Consider the following 15,998-nt stretch of genomic DNA (forward strand, 5'->3'; position numbering starts at 1 on the left):
ACCCTCAAGAGTATTGAAAGTCAGAGAGATCTAGGTGTATAGGTCCACAGGTCACTGAAAGGGGCAACACAGGTGGAGAAAGTAGTCAAGAAGGCATACGGCATGCTTGCCTTCATTGGCCGGGGCATTGAGTATAAGAATTGGCAAGTCATGTTGCAGCTGTATAGAACCTTAGTTAGGCCACACTTAGAGTATCGTGTTCAATTCTGGTCACCACACTATCAGAAGGATGTGGAGGCTTTAGCGAGGGTGCAGAAGAGATTTACCAGAATGTTGCCTGGTATGGGGGGCATTAGCTATGAGGAGCAGTTGAATAAACTCAGTTTGTTCTCACTGGAACGACGGAGGTTGAGGGGAGACCTGATAGAGGTCTACAAAATTATGAGGGGCATAGACAGAGTGGATAGTCAGAGGCTTTTTCCCAGGGTAGAGGGGTCAATTACTAGGGGGCATAGGTTTAAGGTGCGAGGGGCAAGGTTTAGAATAGATGTACGAGGCAAGTTTTTTACACAGAGGGTAGTGGGTGCCTGGAACTCGCTACCGGAGGAGGTGGTGGAAGCAGGGACGATAGTGACATTTAAGGGGTATCTTGACAAATACATGAATAGGATGGGAATAAAGGGATACGGACCCAGGAATTGTAGAAGATTGTAGTTTAGTCGGGCAGCATGGTCGGCACGGGCTTGGAGGGCCGAAGGGCCTGTTCCTGTGCTGTACTTGTCTTTGTTCTTTGTTCTTTGTTCTTAGACAAGCCATATAAATACTTTGGCTTCAAGAGTAGATCAGAGGCTAGGAATCCTGCAGCGAATCAAGGCACAAGTCAGGAGTCGTAATGGAATACTCCAGCTTGCCTTGATGAGTAAAGCTCCAACAACACTCAAGCAGCTTCACACCATTCAGGACAAAGCAGCTCGCTTGTTTGGCACCCCTTCCAAAAAACCTTCATTCTCTCCACCACCGACACACAGTAGCAGTCATGTGTACCATCTACAAGATATACAGCAGGAACTCACCAAGGCTCCTTAGGCATCACCTTTCAAACCCACGGCCACTATCATTTAGGAGAACAAGGGCAGATGATACATGGAAGCACTGCCACTTGGACGTTTCCCTCCAAGTCACTCACCATCCTGGCTTGGAAATATATTGCCATTCACTGTCGCTGGGTCAAAATCCTGGAACACCCTTCCTAAAAGCACAGTGGTTGTACTTACATCACAAGGACTGCAACTGTTGAAGAAGACAGCTCATCCAAACTTATCACGGACAATTAGGATGGGCAACAAATGCTGGCTTAGCCAGCGAAGCCCGCATCCCGTAAAAATGAATGAATACAACAATTATGATTGTCAAGATGTGATTAACTGATGGATATGTGGTCAGTACTGGATTTATAAGACAATCTGATCTCGCCTTTCCCACAGAAGTGATCCCTTTCTGAGCAGCCAGCTTGATGACAGCCTCCTCGAATCCAGTGAGGAGTGTGATGTGCTGTGTGAGATCCCTGAAGAGAGTAGCCATTTCAATGCACGATGCCATAATGAGAGTTTGACATTGGAGCAAATTGAAGGATGACTTACCCTGGTGGAGTAGATGGGATCATTAATCCTCTTCCAGCACTGGATGGTGTTTCGGCACAGATGCCAGCTATGTTGACCTCCCAGGTCGAAGAAGTGAGGTTGATGTGCTTCCTGAAATTCAGGACATGCGTCTGTGCCCTCGCTACTCTGATCGGGAGCTCAAGAAGCTGGTGGGTGAAGTGGGGTGCTGCCTTCTTGAGGCTTACAGCCGCCTTCTTGTAGGTGCCAGCTCCACGCCCACCAACTGATTCAGAGAGATACTTAGCTGTGCATACTTAATAAGCTTTGGAACACAGAATTTGATGCGCGTTCCCACCATTCTGAGCTGCGGGGTGGACACTGCTGAAACTGCCCACCACTGCACTTAGTCTCATAAATGGAAAATTCTGCCCAACATTTCAGGTTGATGACTTTTCATCAGAACATGTTCTATTTTTCAAGGAATGCAGTCCAACCTAGCTCAGTCTCCTGATACCAGGCTAATAGCCTGTCTTTATTTGCAGTACCTCACCAAATGCCTGATGCTCATGTGGGCAAACTGTGGGGGAAATTGAAATTGCAGATCTCCCAATTTCCTGGCTGGGATAGGATTCAAGGAAACTCCCAGTCCCTCTGAGTGTTAAGTGCGAGGATCAGACCTTGGGGAAACCTCTGCTACAGACCCCAAAATCGGCTGGAAATTCCGTAATCTAAAAAATCCGAGCAGCATCTGTGCCATTCTGGGCTTCTCAAGAGTGGCAATCCCAGGTAACATAATTGCTTAAAGGCCAAATCTGGCAATGAAATATTCTTGGTTAGGGTCTTCAAGGATTCAAACTAAATCTCTGTCTGGGAAACTGGTATACTTGCTTTAGCCCAGATTGGGGCTGAATAAACTCCTATTCTGGAAGACCCCACATTGCAGTTGCATGTTTCCTGATAGCAGACCAAGATTCAGGGGCGTCATTCTCCGACCCCCCGCCGGGTCGGAGAATGGCCGTTTGCCGCCGTGAATCCCGCCCCCGCCGAAGTCTCCGCTCCCGGAGATTGGGCGGGGGCGGGAATCCGGCCGCGCCGGTTGGCGGGACCCCCCGCTGGATTCTCCGGCCCGGATGGGCCGAAGTCCCGCCCAGGAATTGCCTGTCCCGCCTGCGTAAATCAAACCTGGTATTTACTGGCAGGACCAGGCGGCGTGGGCGGGCTCCGGGGTCCTGGGGGGGGGCGCGGGGCGATCTGACCCCGGGGGGTGCCCCCACGGTGGCCTGGCCCGCGATCGGGGCCCACCGATCCGCGGGCGGGCCTGTGCCGTGGGGGCACTCTTTCCCTTCCGCCTCCGCCACGGTCTCCACCATGGCGGAGTCGGAAGTGACTCTCCCCACTGCGCATGCGTGGGAAACTGACAGCGGCCGCTGACGCTCCCGCGCATGCGCTGGGAAACTGACAGCGGCCGCTGACGCTCCCGCGCATGCGCCGCATTTCCGCGCCAGCTGGCGGGGCAACAAACGCCATTTCCGCCAGCTGGCGGGGCGGAAATCCCTCCGGCGTCGGCCTAGCCCCTCAATGTTGGGGCTAGGCCGCCAAAGATGCGGAGACTTCCGCACCTTTTTGCCGGCGCGATGCCCGTCTGATTTGCGCCGGCTTTGGCGCCAGTCGGCGGGCATCCCGCCGTTGGGGGAGAATTTCGCCCCAGGTCTCTGTTTAAATGCTGCTACGGTGCTTTGTTCCTCATTTTATAGCAGTCGCCCAGTAGCCATCGTTCATTGGTTCTCAGTAGGTCAGAAGTATTCCTTCACGGTTGTTTGTCTTAAGCACCAGCTAACTTGCTGTGGATCTCTTTCACTTAGTGAGAACTTGCCAGAAAGGTGACAAGAGTCTCATCATTAGGAAGACTTCAAGCATACTGCGTCTAGGAATATCACGCAGAACCCCAGGTTGCATAGAAATGAAACAATACACATAAAAACAATGTTCTTTTAATGGTTGTAAGCAACTATAATTATGCCATGAATAATGTAAAGTCCTTGTATCACCACTTTACATATATTTGGTCTCACTGGAGGAAACAGCAGAAAATATGACGCACGAGATAGTTAACAAATGTGTATACTTTCCAAATTAAGTTGTAACTTCTCATGGGGAGTGTGTTATTAGAAGTGGAATTACATTGGTTTTGAAAAGTAAGTAATATGACTCACTTTGTTTTTCAGTTAATTACAGTAGACCCGTCATTATTCTGGGTCCAATGAAAGACCGAGTTAATGATGATCTGATATCAGAATTCCCAGACAAATTTGGCTCTTGTGTACCACGTAAGTAATACCAGAGAAAGCAGTTGTTATGTTTAATTCATGTTGCATGTATTGCAGTATTTCTGACCATATTTCTGGACTTATGTCCACATGTATGAGCACAAAAAGGTTTGGATATAGTGTGTTATGTGTAAAGTATGGTGCAGAAAATATATGTTGTTTACAGTAATAGAGCAATTGGAAGATGTTCAAATATGCTTTCTGAGTAGCGCACATGATTCCACAAGTTCCGAATGTCCACCAATTCTTAGTCCGAGATAAAGAACAGGCTAACTCTTTCCACTATACTGCACAATCATCGAGTCTGGAAAAAAAGGTCTGAAAGCATGGAGGCATCAGAGCCCATTGGAGTTTCTTGGAGGGCATGGAAGCATGAGAAGCACCTTTTGAGCTTATCTTTAAAAGGCAAACTATGCAAACTATAATTCATGACACCTCTTGAGATACTGTGAACTATGACTCTTTGAAGAGCTGGTCTAACTCCACAAAACGTGTGGAGGGCTGTGACATGCTGATCCCTGCAATGGAGCCAACCAGGTTAGGAGTGTACGGTGCAGGCTTTAAACCTGAAAGAGCCCAGGATTCCTGTTTTTTGGAGTGCCTCATAAAAGTGCAGGCTTTAGATCTGAAAGAGCCTGCTCCCTTATAAGGCACTCCCAAAATCAGGAACACCAGGAATGAATCAGAAATACATGAATCGGGAGCAATCCACCATTTGTAAAGGGCTCCTTAGTGCCTGATAGCTTATGTCTCAGCTTCCATTCTGCACAAGCAGAAGCCACCAATCAATATCTTGCTACTGGAGTGGAAACTCAGATTGAAGTCATGCAAGCTCATCTTGTTGTCATACGAGCTTGGACTGTTGCCATCAAAGTTACAAATAGCAGTGTTCAAAGGGCCTTGCAAGGCGTCCAGCAATCTGAACTTCCAATACATTCTAGGATTGCTGAGAGACTACCCCAGGAGAATAGGAGTGACAATGTGGAGTTTGAACCTGTTACCTTCTCAAAGGGTAACACCATTCACCGCCCCCCCCACCCCGGCTCCCATCACTCCACCAGCGCTGTTAATGTTGCCTGTTGGCCAACCAGCCCAGACTACTGCCCACACCCAGATGGTGCAGTCTGAAGCTGGGCCATCTAAGTCCAGAACTGTTCGGTTCATCCTGCAAGGCCTCCCCCACCGAATGTTGGTCACTTTTTACCAGCCACGCTGCAACAACTGGGATCGCACTGCATAGGAACACAAGGGCAGGCAAAGATAGCCAGGCACTAAGGGAATGCACAAGGATGATTAGTTGACTTTTGTATGCAGTCTGGCGATGATTGATTTATCAATTTGGTTCGGAATGTTTGTCCTGTGGTGGCTTTTATTTTAGGTTTGTGGCCAGGTAGATGCTCTCAAGGTCAGTTCCAGAGGGATGGTATGGTGTGGGGCTATTGCTGAATGGGGAAGTGTAATTGCAGTCACTGGTACTGCAACCAGTTGAGTCAATCACAGACACCCTTGCCAGGAAGGAGCTGGTGTAGCTGCCTCTTCCCTTCCTCCTCCTCAGCTGGCCATCGTGGTACGGTGACAAGGGTTGTGACCTCATGATGATGGTGAGGTTGTGCAGCATGCAGCAGATTATTATGAATTTTAGTACCTGGCTGCCAAGTGCTGCAGGGCTGCTCAGGAGCAGTCTGGGTAGTGGAAGTGGTATTTAAGTACCTCAATAGTTTGTTCAACCGCATTTTGTGTGGCAGCACGGTTTTCATTAAATACATGTTACACACGTTTGTGTGGTGCGCATACCAGATTCATCAGCCAGAGTCTGTGGATGGCTCTTGTTGCCCATTGTTTTTTTTATAATAGCACAGATGTAGATTTACAGTGATTACTGCAGAATGAAAGTATTGTGACTGTCACCAGGATACCTGGCATTGACCTGCAGGATACACTGTCTCTGATCACACACCAGCTGGTCACTGAGGGAGTGGAATTCCATGTTGTCACGATACATCTTGGAATTGATTTGCAGTGCTTGCAAGGCAAGCTATGTGCAGTCAGTGACCCGAATGAAGCCGCATGCTCACTCTGTCTGCTTCTCTCTGGGAAGAGAGAATGAAATGTGTTCAGCTGTCTTGGAGGACAGAGCCTCTGTGAGCTCTCTTCTGCAACAGTAAAAGGCAGACGAGGAGATGTGAAAATATCACACCCCAAAGCCTGGAAGGAGCCAGATTTGTAAGAGTTTATCGCTACAGTCACCATCACAGCCACTGGCAATGGCGTCCTCACTCTATAGGTGCAGCTGCAAGAGGTGGCAGATTTCTTAGTGAAGAGGAAACAACTAACGCACTGTTATATGTTAAGGCTCAGGTAGGAAGGTAATTCTCTGAATAGTCTACATAGCTATGAGGCAGAATTTTATAGTCTCACCAGCGGGTTTGCTGACAGGGGCAGCCTGTAAAATACCCCGAATGGCCTTACCACCACTCTCCCACCTGCCCTCGCCTGTCCATAATTTACAGTGGACGAGCGACGTCTAGGTTGGCCCGCCTACCCTTACCCTAGTGAAGGCCCTTAAGTGGGAAATTAATGAATATTTAAGGCCTATGTCCAACTTGGCCTCAATTTTGAGAAATCCAGGGCCGCAAGTCACCCTGCTTGGGCCTCGGGTGGAAAGGGAGGGGGACCCCCTTTCCTCCTTTCCTCACTGGGCACCGACAACCAGTGTCTGACCCCCATGAGTGTTCCCTCTTCCCAAACTGTCCATCAAGACTCCGACACCTCGGCTGGCCAAGGAAAGGGGATGGCTGATCGGCAAAGGGGGGGGGCGAAGTGCCCCCCAACCAGGCTGATCACCTGGAATGTTAGAGGGCTAAACGGGCCAGTGAAGAGGGCGTGTGTGTTCACGCATTTGTGGGTTCTGAAGGCAGACGTAGTCATGCTGCAGGAGACGCATCTGAAAGTGGCAGACCAGGTTAGGCTAAGGAAGGGTTGGGTTAGTCAGGTCTTTCATTCGGGGCTCGACACTAAGACTAGGGGGGTTGCGATCCTGATTAATAAAAGGGTTCAAATTGAGGCGGAGGGTGCAGTTGCGGATGGGAGCGGTGATGCGCTATCAATTACGACGAGACGAGAGTAGAGAGTAATCGAGGCTATATTACACAGAGATGTGTGGCCTCCTACAGCAGCTTGCGAAATGGCAGCTGTTCGGAGAGCACACACATTTATACTCCGCCTCCTGGGCGGAGCCAGCAGGCAGGGATCTACCCCCGTACCTGTAGTACAGGGGCCTTACCGTAATACCATATATACAATATAATACAACAGTGGTGACTACCACATTCCCCCTGTTAGAAATGAGTCCAGCAGGGGTGGTAGAAAACTATATACATACAGATTGGTTTTAAAATTACAGAGAAGGTTACAAATTTAGACGATTGGGCGCCTTGATCTGTCGCTGAGAGCGCCGCAGTGCTGGTGGCGACTCAGGCGTCGGCTTGGTCTTCGGTGACTCCAGGAGCGCGTCGAAATCCTCTTCATCCCCGGGTGGGAGCAAGGGGAGGACGGATTGTCCTGGAGCGGGGCTGCGTTGGGGTGTGCCGGGGGAGGGGAGAGTGGCGCCGGGGCAGGGAGGGGGGGTGTGGGGACCCAGCTGGTGCCAGATCCCTGAGGGAGACTGTCTTGGCGGCCATCGGGGTACGCTACGTAGGCGTACTGCGGGTTCGCATGGAGTAGCTGTACTCTCTCAACCAACGGGCCCGCCTTGTGGAGCCGCACATGCTTGGGGAGGAGAACAGGTCCTGGAGCTGCCAGCCACGTTGGGAGTGAAACCCCGGAGGTGGACTTCCTGGGGAAGGCACAGAGACGTTCATGGGGGGTTTCGTTGGTCGCGGTGCACAGGAGCGACAGAATGGAGTGATGAGCGTCGGGGAGGACCTCCTGCCAGCTGGAGGCTGAGAGATTTCTGGACCGTAGGACCAGCTGGACGGCCGTCCAGACTGTCCCATTCTCCCGCTCCACCTGCCCGTTTCTCCTGGGGTTATAGCTGGTCGTCCTGCTCGAGGCAGTGCCCCTGTTGAGAAGGTACTGGCGTAGCTCCTCGCTCATAAATGAGGATCCCCGGTCGCTGTGGACATAGGCGGGGAAACCGAACAGAGCGAGGATGGTGTTGAGGGCTTTGATGACGATTGCAGACGCCATATCGGGGCATTGAACGGTGAAGGGGAATCGGGAATACTCGTCAACCACTTTAAGAAAGTACGTGTTGCGGCCGGTGGAGGGGAGGGGCCCTTTGTAGTCCACGCTGAGGCGTTCAAAGGGGCGGGAGGCCTTCACCAGGCGTGCACGGTCTGGCCGGTGAACGTGCGGTTTACACTCCGCGCAGACCTGACAGTCTCTGGTGATAGCCCTGACTTCCTCGATGGAGTAGGGCAGATTGCGGGCCTTAATGAAGTGCTAAAAGCGGGTGACTCCCAGGTGACAGATCGGCCGTGCGGTCGGGGGCATAAGCCTGTATGTTGCGTGAGCGAGAGCGCTAGTTTCTTGGTTGCCGCGAGGTCAAGCTTGGCCCCTTCTAAGAGGCGCTGGCGGATGTAGTCGGACCCTATGCCCATAACGAACACGTCTCTCATTAGCAGGTTCGAATATTCAGTGGCCGAAACGGCCTGGCAGTCACAGTCTCTCGCCAGGGCGAGCAGGGCACTCCAGAAATCTTCCACATACTCACCGGAAAGTTGGTGCTGTGTGGATAGGAGGTGCCTGGTGTAGATCTTGTTGGTCTGCTGAGCATAATTCTCCTTCAGTAGCGCATCCTGGACGAGGGGAAAAACTTTGGAGCTCAGCCGCGTGTACAGAATCTGGAGCTTCTGTGCTTCTGGGTTTGTGTCTGGCGCAGACCCGATGTAAGCTTCAAAGCAAGCTCGTCAATGTTGGAAGTCCTTTTTGGCATTGTCTGCTTGATGATGCAGCTGCAGGTGATCCGGCTTGATGCGGAGGTCCATCTCTGAAAAATCTCTGTGTAATAAATTGATGCACTATCAATTCCAACAAGACGAAAGTAGAATGTAATCGAGGCTTTATTACACCGAAATGTGTGGCCTCCGACAGCAGCTTACGAAATGACTGCTGTTCAGAGAGCACACACATTTATACTCCGCCTACTGGGCGGAGCCAGCAGGCAGGGATCTACCCCTGTACCTGTAGTACAGGGGCCTTACCGTAATACCCATATATACAATATAATAAACAGTGGTGACTACCACAGGCGGCAGATTTGTTATGATTAGGGGTAAGCTCGAAGGGGTGAGAGTAGTCTTGGTGAGTGTGTATGCCCCTAATTGGGACGATGTGGATTTTATTAGGAGGATGCTGGGGAAGATCCCCGACTTGGACTCGCGTAAGTTGATCATGGGTGGGGACTTTAACACAGTCCTGGACCCGAGCCTGGATCGGTCGTGTTCAAAAACGGGCAGGTTGCCAGCGATGGCAAAGGAACTGAGAGGGTTCATGGAGCAAATGGGGGGAGCTGATCCGTGGAGATTTAGCCTGCTGTCGGCGAGGGAGTTTTCGTACTACTCCCACGTACACAAGGGGTAATACCGAATTGATTTCTTTGTCACAAGTAGGGACTTGCTGGCCAGGATGGTGGGGGCAGAATATTCAGCAATTGCCATATTAGACCATGCTCTGCACTGGGTAGATCTACAGATTTGTAAGGATAGCTTTCAGCGCCCACAATGGAGGCTGGAAGTTGGATTGCTACCGGACGAGGCGGTGTGTGAGAGACTCAGGAGATGCATGCAGAATTACCTGCAGGTAAATGATACCGGAGAAGTCTTAGCAGCGGTGCTCTGGGAGGCACTGAAGGCAGTGGTGAGAGGGGAGCTGATCTCAATCCGGGCTCATAGGGACAGGACAGATAGGGCAGAAACGGACCGACTGCTTAAGGAAATTTTATGGACGGACAGGAGCTATGCGGGGTCCCCGAGGCCAGAGTTACTCAGGAACGACAGTGGCTGCAGGCCGAGTTCAGGGTGCTAACTACAGGCAAGGCCGTAGAGCAGCTTAGAAAGGCAAAAGGTGCGATATATGAGCATGGAGAGGAGGCCAGCAGAATGCTCGCGCAACAACTAAGGAAGAGAGAAGCGGCTAGGGAGATAGGAAGGATAGCGGATGGGAAGAGAAATCTGGTGGGGGACCTGGCAGGGCTGAACAAGGTGTTTAGGGTCTTTTATAGTAAGCTTCGGAACACCCCCAAGGGACCGTAGGGGATGAGGCGATTCCTGGGTGGACTGACCTTCCCAAGAGTGGGTAGGGGAGTGGTAGACGGACTGGGGGCCCTGGTCAGGATCAAAGAGGTATTGGGGGGCCTGAAGGTCATGCAGTTGGGTAAAGACCCGGGGCCGGATGGGTATCCGGTGGAGTTTTATAAAAAGTTTGCTGAGATAGTGGGACCAGGGTTTTTAACGAGGCAAGAGACAGAGGGGTTCTACCCCCGATGATGTCGCAGGCCACTATTTCGCCTATTTTGAAACGGGATAAAGACCCGGAGGCTTCTGGGTCTTACAGGCCGATCTCTTTGATCAACATAGACGCTAAATTACTGGCCAAGATCTTGGCGACTAGAATTGAGGACTATGTACCGGACGTAATTGTGGAGGACCAAACCGGGTTCATAAAGGGTAGGGAACTGGTGGCCAATCTAAGAAGACTACTTAATGTGATTATGATGCCCCCGGAGAACAGGGAGGCAGAGATAGTGGTAGCTATGGATGCGGAAAAGGCTTTTGACCGGGTCAAGTGGGACTATCTGTGGGAGGTGCTGGGACGGTTTGGGTTCGGGGAGGGGCTCATTGACTGGGTTAGGCTGTTATATCAGGCTCCAGATGCTAGTGTAAGGATGAACAGGACAACATCAGATTAATTCAGACCACAGCACGGGACAAGACAGGGTTGCCCTCTCTCCCCACTGCTGTTCGTGCTGGCCATAAAGCCTCTTGCAATTGCTCTGAGAGCTTCAAGGGACTGGAAAGGGCTGGTCCGGGGGGTAGTGGAACATAAAGTCTCGTTATACGCGGATGACCTGCTGTTGTACGTATCGGACCCAATGGCGGTGATGGACGGTATCATGGAAACCCTGAGGGAATTTGGCCGGTTTTCAGGATACAAACTGAACGTGGCTAAGAGCGAGTTGTTCGTAATTCATGCGAGGGGGCAGGAGAGTAGGCTGAAGGGGTTGCCGTTCAAGCTGGTAGGAGAAAGCTTCAGATACTTGGGGATACAGGTGGCACGGGACTGGGGCAAGTTGCATAAGCTCAACCTGTCCCGACTGGTGGAACGAGTGATGGAGGAGGTTCGGAGTTGGGATGCGCTCCCGCTGTCACTAGCGGGGATGGTGCAGACTGTTAAGATGGCGATTCTCCCAAGGTTCTTGTTCATATTTCAGTGTCTCCCCGTTTTCATCCAGAGGTCCGTCTTTAAGGGGCTGAATAAAATTATCCTGGGATATGCCTCGGTGGGGAGGTCCCCGCGGGTGAGGAAGGTAATGCTCGAAAGGAACAGAGGGGAAGGGGGGCTGGCGTTGCCGAACTTCAGCAACTATTACTGGGCAGCCAACATAGCGATGATAAGGAAATGGATGGTGGGTACGGGTCGGTTTGGGAGAGGATGGAGGCTGCTTCGTGCAGGGGCACCAGTTTGGCAGCCCTGGTTATGGCGCCTCTGCCGCTCCCGCCGGCGCGGTTCTCCACCAGCCCTATAGTGGTAGCGGCTCTTCAGATCTGGGGCCAGTGGAGTAGACATATAGGGGAAGTGAGAGCATCGGTGTGGACCCCAATCTGCGGCAATCACCGATTTGCTCCGGGAAACATGGATGGTGGGTATCGACTGTGGCGGACGGCGGGGATTGCGAGGGTGGGTGATCTGTTCTTAGAAGGGAGCTTCCCGAGCATGAGGGCGTTGGAGGAGAAGTTTGGGCTGGCGGGATATGACTTTAGATATTTACAGGTGCGGGATTTCGTGCGCAGGTTGGTGCCGTCCTTCCCACGCCTCCCACCAAAGGGGAGGCAGAGCAGGGTAGTCTCGAGGGGAGAGGCAGGTGAGGGTAGAGTCTCAGATATTTACAAAGAACTAATGGGAGCAGAGGATACACAGACTGAGGACCTGAAGCTTAAGTGGGAAGAGGAGCTCGGGGGGGGCGGGGGGGGGGGGGGGGGGGGGGGGGATGGAGGACGGTATTTGGGCAGAAGCTCTGAGCAGAGTAAACACGACCGCAACATGCGCCAGGCTCAGTCTGAACCAGTTCAAGGTCGTGCACTGGGCCCACATGACATTGGCCCGGATGCGTAAATTCTTCGGGCTGGTGGACAAGTGTGCTAGATGCGCCGGTGGGCCGGCTAATCACGTGCACATGTTCTGGTCGTGCCCTAAACTCAGGGGGAACTGGCAGGGATTCGCGGACATCATGTCCCGGGTTTTGAAAACTGGGGTAGTAATGAGTCCTGAGGTGGCAATCTTTGGGGTGCCGGAGGACCCGGGAGTCCAGGAGGAGAAGGAGGCCGACGTCTTGGCCTTTGCTTCCCTGGTAGCCCGGTGACGAATACTGTTGGCACGGAGGGACTCAAGGCCCCCGAAGACCGAAGTATGCTATCGGACATGGTGAGCTTTCTCGGTCTAGAGAAAGTTAAGTTCCCCTTGAGTGGTTCACTATCGGGGTTCGCCCGGAGATGGCAGCCGTTCGTTGACTTCTTCCCGGAGAATTAACCATCAGCGGGGGGGGCTAGAGTAGAGTAGAGTAGGGGGAGGTTTAAGCAGGTTCTTGCGAGAATGTGGTTTGTACGATGCATTATTTGCTTTTCTTTTTTGTACAGTACTACACAATGTCATTGTTTTATATGCCAAAAATATCTCAATAAAATTGTTTATTAAAAAAAATGACTTCTACACCTCTCACTCCACCTTCCTGAGCCTCTCCTCCCCACCCTGCCATGAGACAACCTGCACTTACCTGGTCCTGGACTCCAGGATTTTGAACCTGGGACCTACCTGTAATCTCGATCCTGTCCTCTGCTGCTGCTGTCACTGCTGGGATTACAGAACTGCTGGATTGGCTGGCAGGTCTTTGAGGCAGGACTTCCTCCCACCATCTGGAAAATCCTACCCATGGACTCATGCTGAAAGCCCTTCCCCCATTCCACCCTCCTCGCTCTTCCAGCACATTCCTTGCGAACTTCAACAGAAAGCCAATATAAATCAATCAGCAACTACCCCAATCTTTTGAAATAGCACTTGTGAAGGATTGTTCCTGCTGTTTAACACGTGCAACTGAAAGAAGTTAAGACAAATCATTTAGTGGAGCACTGAGCTTCAAAATGGTTATGGGCTGACTAATGTCATCATCTGCCTATTCTGCATACTTCAGGTAGATTGTCCACCTGCCTTCACCAAAGTGACTTTCAACAGCTAAGAATGGAAAAGGGGCTGTTTAGCACAGGGCTAAATCGCTGGCTTTGAAAGCAGACCAAGGAAGGCCAGCAGCACGGTTCAATTCCTGTAATAACCTCCCCGAACAGGCGCCTGAATGTGGCGACTAGGGGCTTTTCACAGTAACTTCATTTGAAGCCTACTTGTGACAATAAGCGATTTTCATTTCATTTCATTTCAAATGCCACAGCCACCATTTTGGAGGCTAAATGGCGTCTAAAAACCTGAAACTATAGAACTGAATTTTGTAGGAAAACTATTTAACCCACTGATAAAGAAGCAAGGCTGGAATTTACAACACAGGACCAAACTGAGGTACCAAGCCTGCAGTTGCTGCCAAATCCCAATGGCGCTATCTTCCCAGAGGCTGCCGCGTAATTGGTTGCCTCATATGCCACCCTATTATGGACCCAGTCACAGAGCTGGCAGCTCGGACACCTCAGCAACTCCACCAGCTGAAGCAGATCAGGGACTGGGTGGGTTCATCAACATTCAGGTGCCCTCGGAGGCATGAATAGAAATAAAATACTATCAGGAATTACGCTGCACTGAAAGACCCCCGAATGAAGAATTACCAACAAGATCTTACTTTTTCAAACTTTTATTTTAACATGAATTAGAGCCAATGTATAATAAACAGAAATTAGCAGGCAAATGATATTCCAAATAAACAGGTAAGTTTAACTTTCAGTAGTTGATACAGCAAAGATGTGTCTTGCGGAATCACAGCACCTACATTTGTCCCACAGAAATGTGGCACTACATAGCTACACAGTTCTACAATATGCTGTTCTTTATTCATGCAGGGCTGGTCAGGAGTTCTATCCAGCAATAGCTTTTACTTTCAAGTTCTGTGGGTAACTTCTAAAAACCCTCTGACCCTCGGGTTACAGCAGTCCTGATGGTGTAGCTTTCCAGAATTCCTTTTAAACCAATCAACCAATAACAACCCAGGTCATGATTAGGCCACTTCTGGAACAAACACCCAGCTCTTTAGCGTATTAAAGCTATTCACACAGCTTTGCAGATTTTAGACCTTTTAAGCGAGCTCCCACATTGCCTCAAAGCTCTTCCTGAAAACGATTTGCTTTTCCTCCTCACATAAATTCAGTGTGTTTCTCTTTCTATCTCTGTCTGCTTTCTCGTTTTGTCTGCATCTATGTGCTGATTGCCTTCTTACGCCTGTCTTCTTTACAGGAGTAGCTTCTTTGTTTGCTTTTGCTCTGTCTGGGCACACAGCTTTTGTGTCTTAATTTTCTTCCCGTTGGTACTGCTGCCAGGTCAAGGGTCGCCAGGTCACATGGACCAGTATTTCTTATTATTAAGAAAATTACAAAGGATCTCTTTGGAAGCAATCGATGCAAACTCTTAAAAGTCCTTCACAAACATTCTTAAAAATAATCTCACTTCCTCTTTGTCATGATATTCAAACATACATCATAACACATACATAATGATAGACAGACCAATGGACCAATTAGCACACATAACACGACAGCCAATCACAGACAAGAGCAGACACAGTATAAGACAAGAAACACGACACTTCCTGGGCAGTCCATCTGGAGACAGCACAGGGCCAGGACCTCATAGCAATACACTCACACCGTCACAACGTGCTGAGTACCAAGTCTAATGTATAAATAGTTAAATGGAATAAAACTGCGTTGTACCAATCGCAACCGTGTTGGTTCGTCTGTACCTCAGAGCATCCAACACTTCACTCTTTTTCACAGCAAAAAGCACTTAACTACTTTTGATGTGGTGAAGAACTGGCAGTCATAGCAAGAGTGTTTATAAACATTGTGATTAGCATCAAAGCAGGGCACTTGAGATGCATTCAAGTGTGATGGGAAAGATAGATCAACAATCCACCAAGCACTTGTGTTTGGAGTTATTAAACTGTCAATCACTGGCTAATGCAATGTATTGATATGTGAAATTGAACGGACGATTTGCATTTCAAAGGCTTTCAAGGGATTTGAAGCCGTTTGAAGAGCGCCTGGCTTTTGATGAAGCCTCTGACACTTGTAACAGCTGCTGCTTGAAAGACTTTTGCCTGAGGCAACAGGCGTTGGGGAAGGGTAAGTGAAAATATAATGATTTTTCACTCTACTACCGAGACTGCTCTTCAGCTTTCAAGCAGGGATGACTGATGGGGGACTCTGGGGTCTGGATGGGAGTGGTCTCTGATGGGGGTCTTTAATGGAGATTCTGATGGGGGGTACCTGTTGGAAGGTTTCTGTTGGAGTCTCAGATGGGTCTCTGACATGTTAAGTAATGGGTTAAGAGACATTCCAATTAGTTGTCTCTTATGTCAAGTATCCAATAATTGACACGGATATGTAAAGGGGCTTCAGGTGGCCTTTGTGTCAGGTGATGTGATGTTAGAGTTTTGTGCAGAGCCTGTTGAAGTAAATTAAAGGTGTTTGTGGAAAAGAAGCAGAACCTTTGGCTCTTCATACAACAGCAGCTAAACATCTTAACAAATGGTAGCAGAGGATGGTTGCTATGCAAATCTGAAGGGTTGAAAATACAACTTTTCCAGACCAAACCAAGGAGTGAGTGAGAAGAAGAAAAAAAAAAGATATATGGCTGAACCTAGGATAAAGATAAAGATGGCTGGATATGACTACCACCCCCCCCCCCCCTTATTTTCTGA

The 15,998-nt window shown here is 50.0% G+C and overlaps 1 protein-coding gene across 12 annotated transcripts in view; it reads left to right on the forward strand.

Annotated features, from left to right (window-relative positions):
* LOC140391729 (disks large homolog 2-like) overlaps positions 1–15,998 on the forward strand; it is a 1,606,854-nt gene that overhangs the window by 1,475,860 nt on the left and 114,996 nt on the right. For all 12 annotated transcript variants that reach the window (XM_072476520.1, XM_072476521.1, XM_072476522.1 and 9 more), the window contains one exon: positions 3,767–3,868. In XM_072476520.1, the coding sequence (XP_072332621.1) occupies positions 3,767–3,868 (102 nt within the window). The remainder of the gene's footprint in view (positions 1–3,766; positions 3,869–15,998) is intronic.

This window comes from Scyliorhinus torazame, chromosome 15 (genome assembly GCF_047496885.1).
Source record: "Scyliorhinus torazame isolate Kashiwa2021f chromosome 15, sScyTor2.1, whole genome shotgun sequence".
Lineage (NCBI taxonomy): Eukaryota > Metazoa > Chordata > Chondrichthyes > Carcharhiniformes > Scyliorhinidae > Scyliorhinus > Scyliorhinus torazame.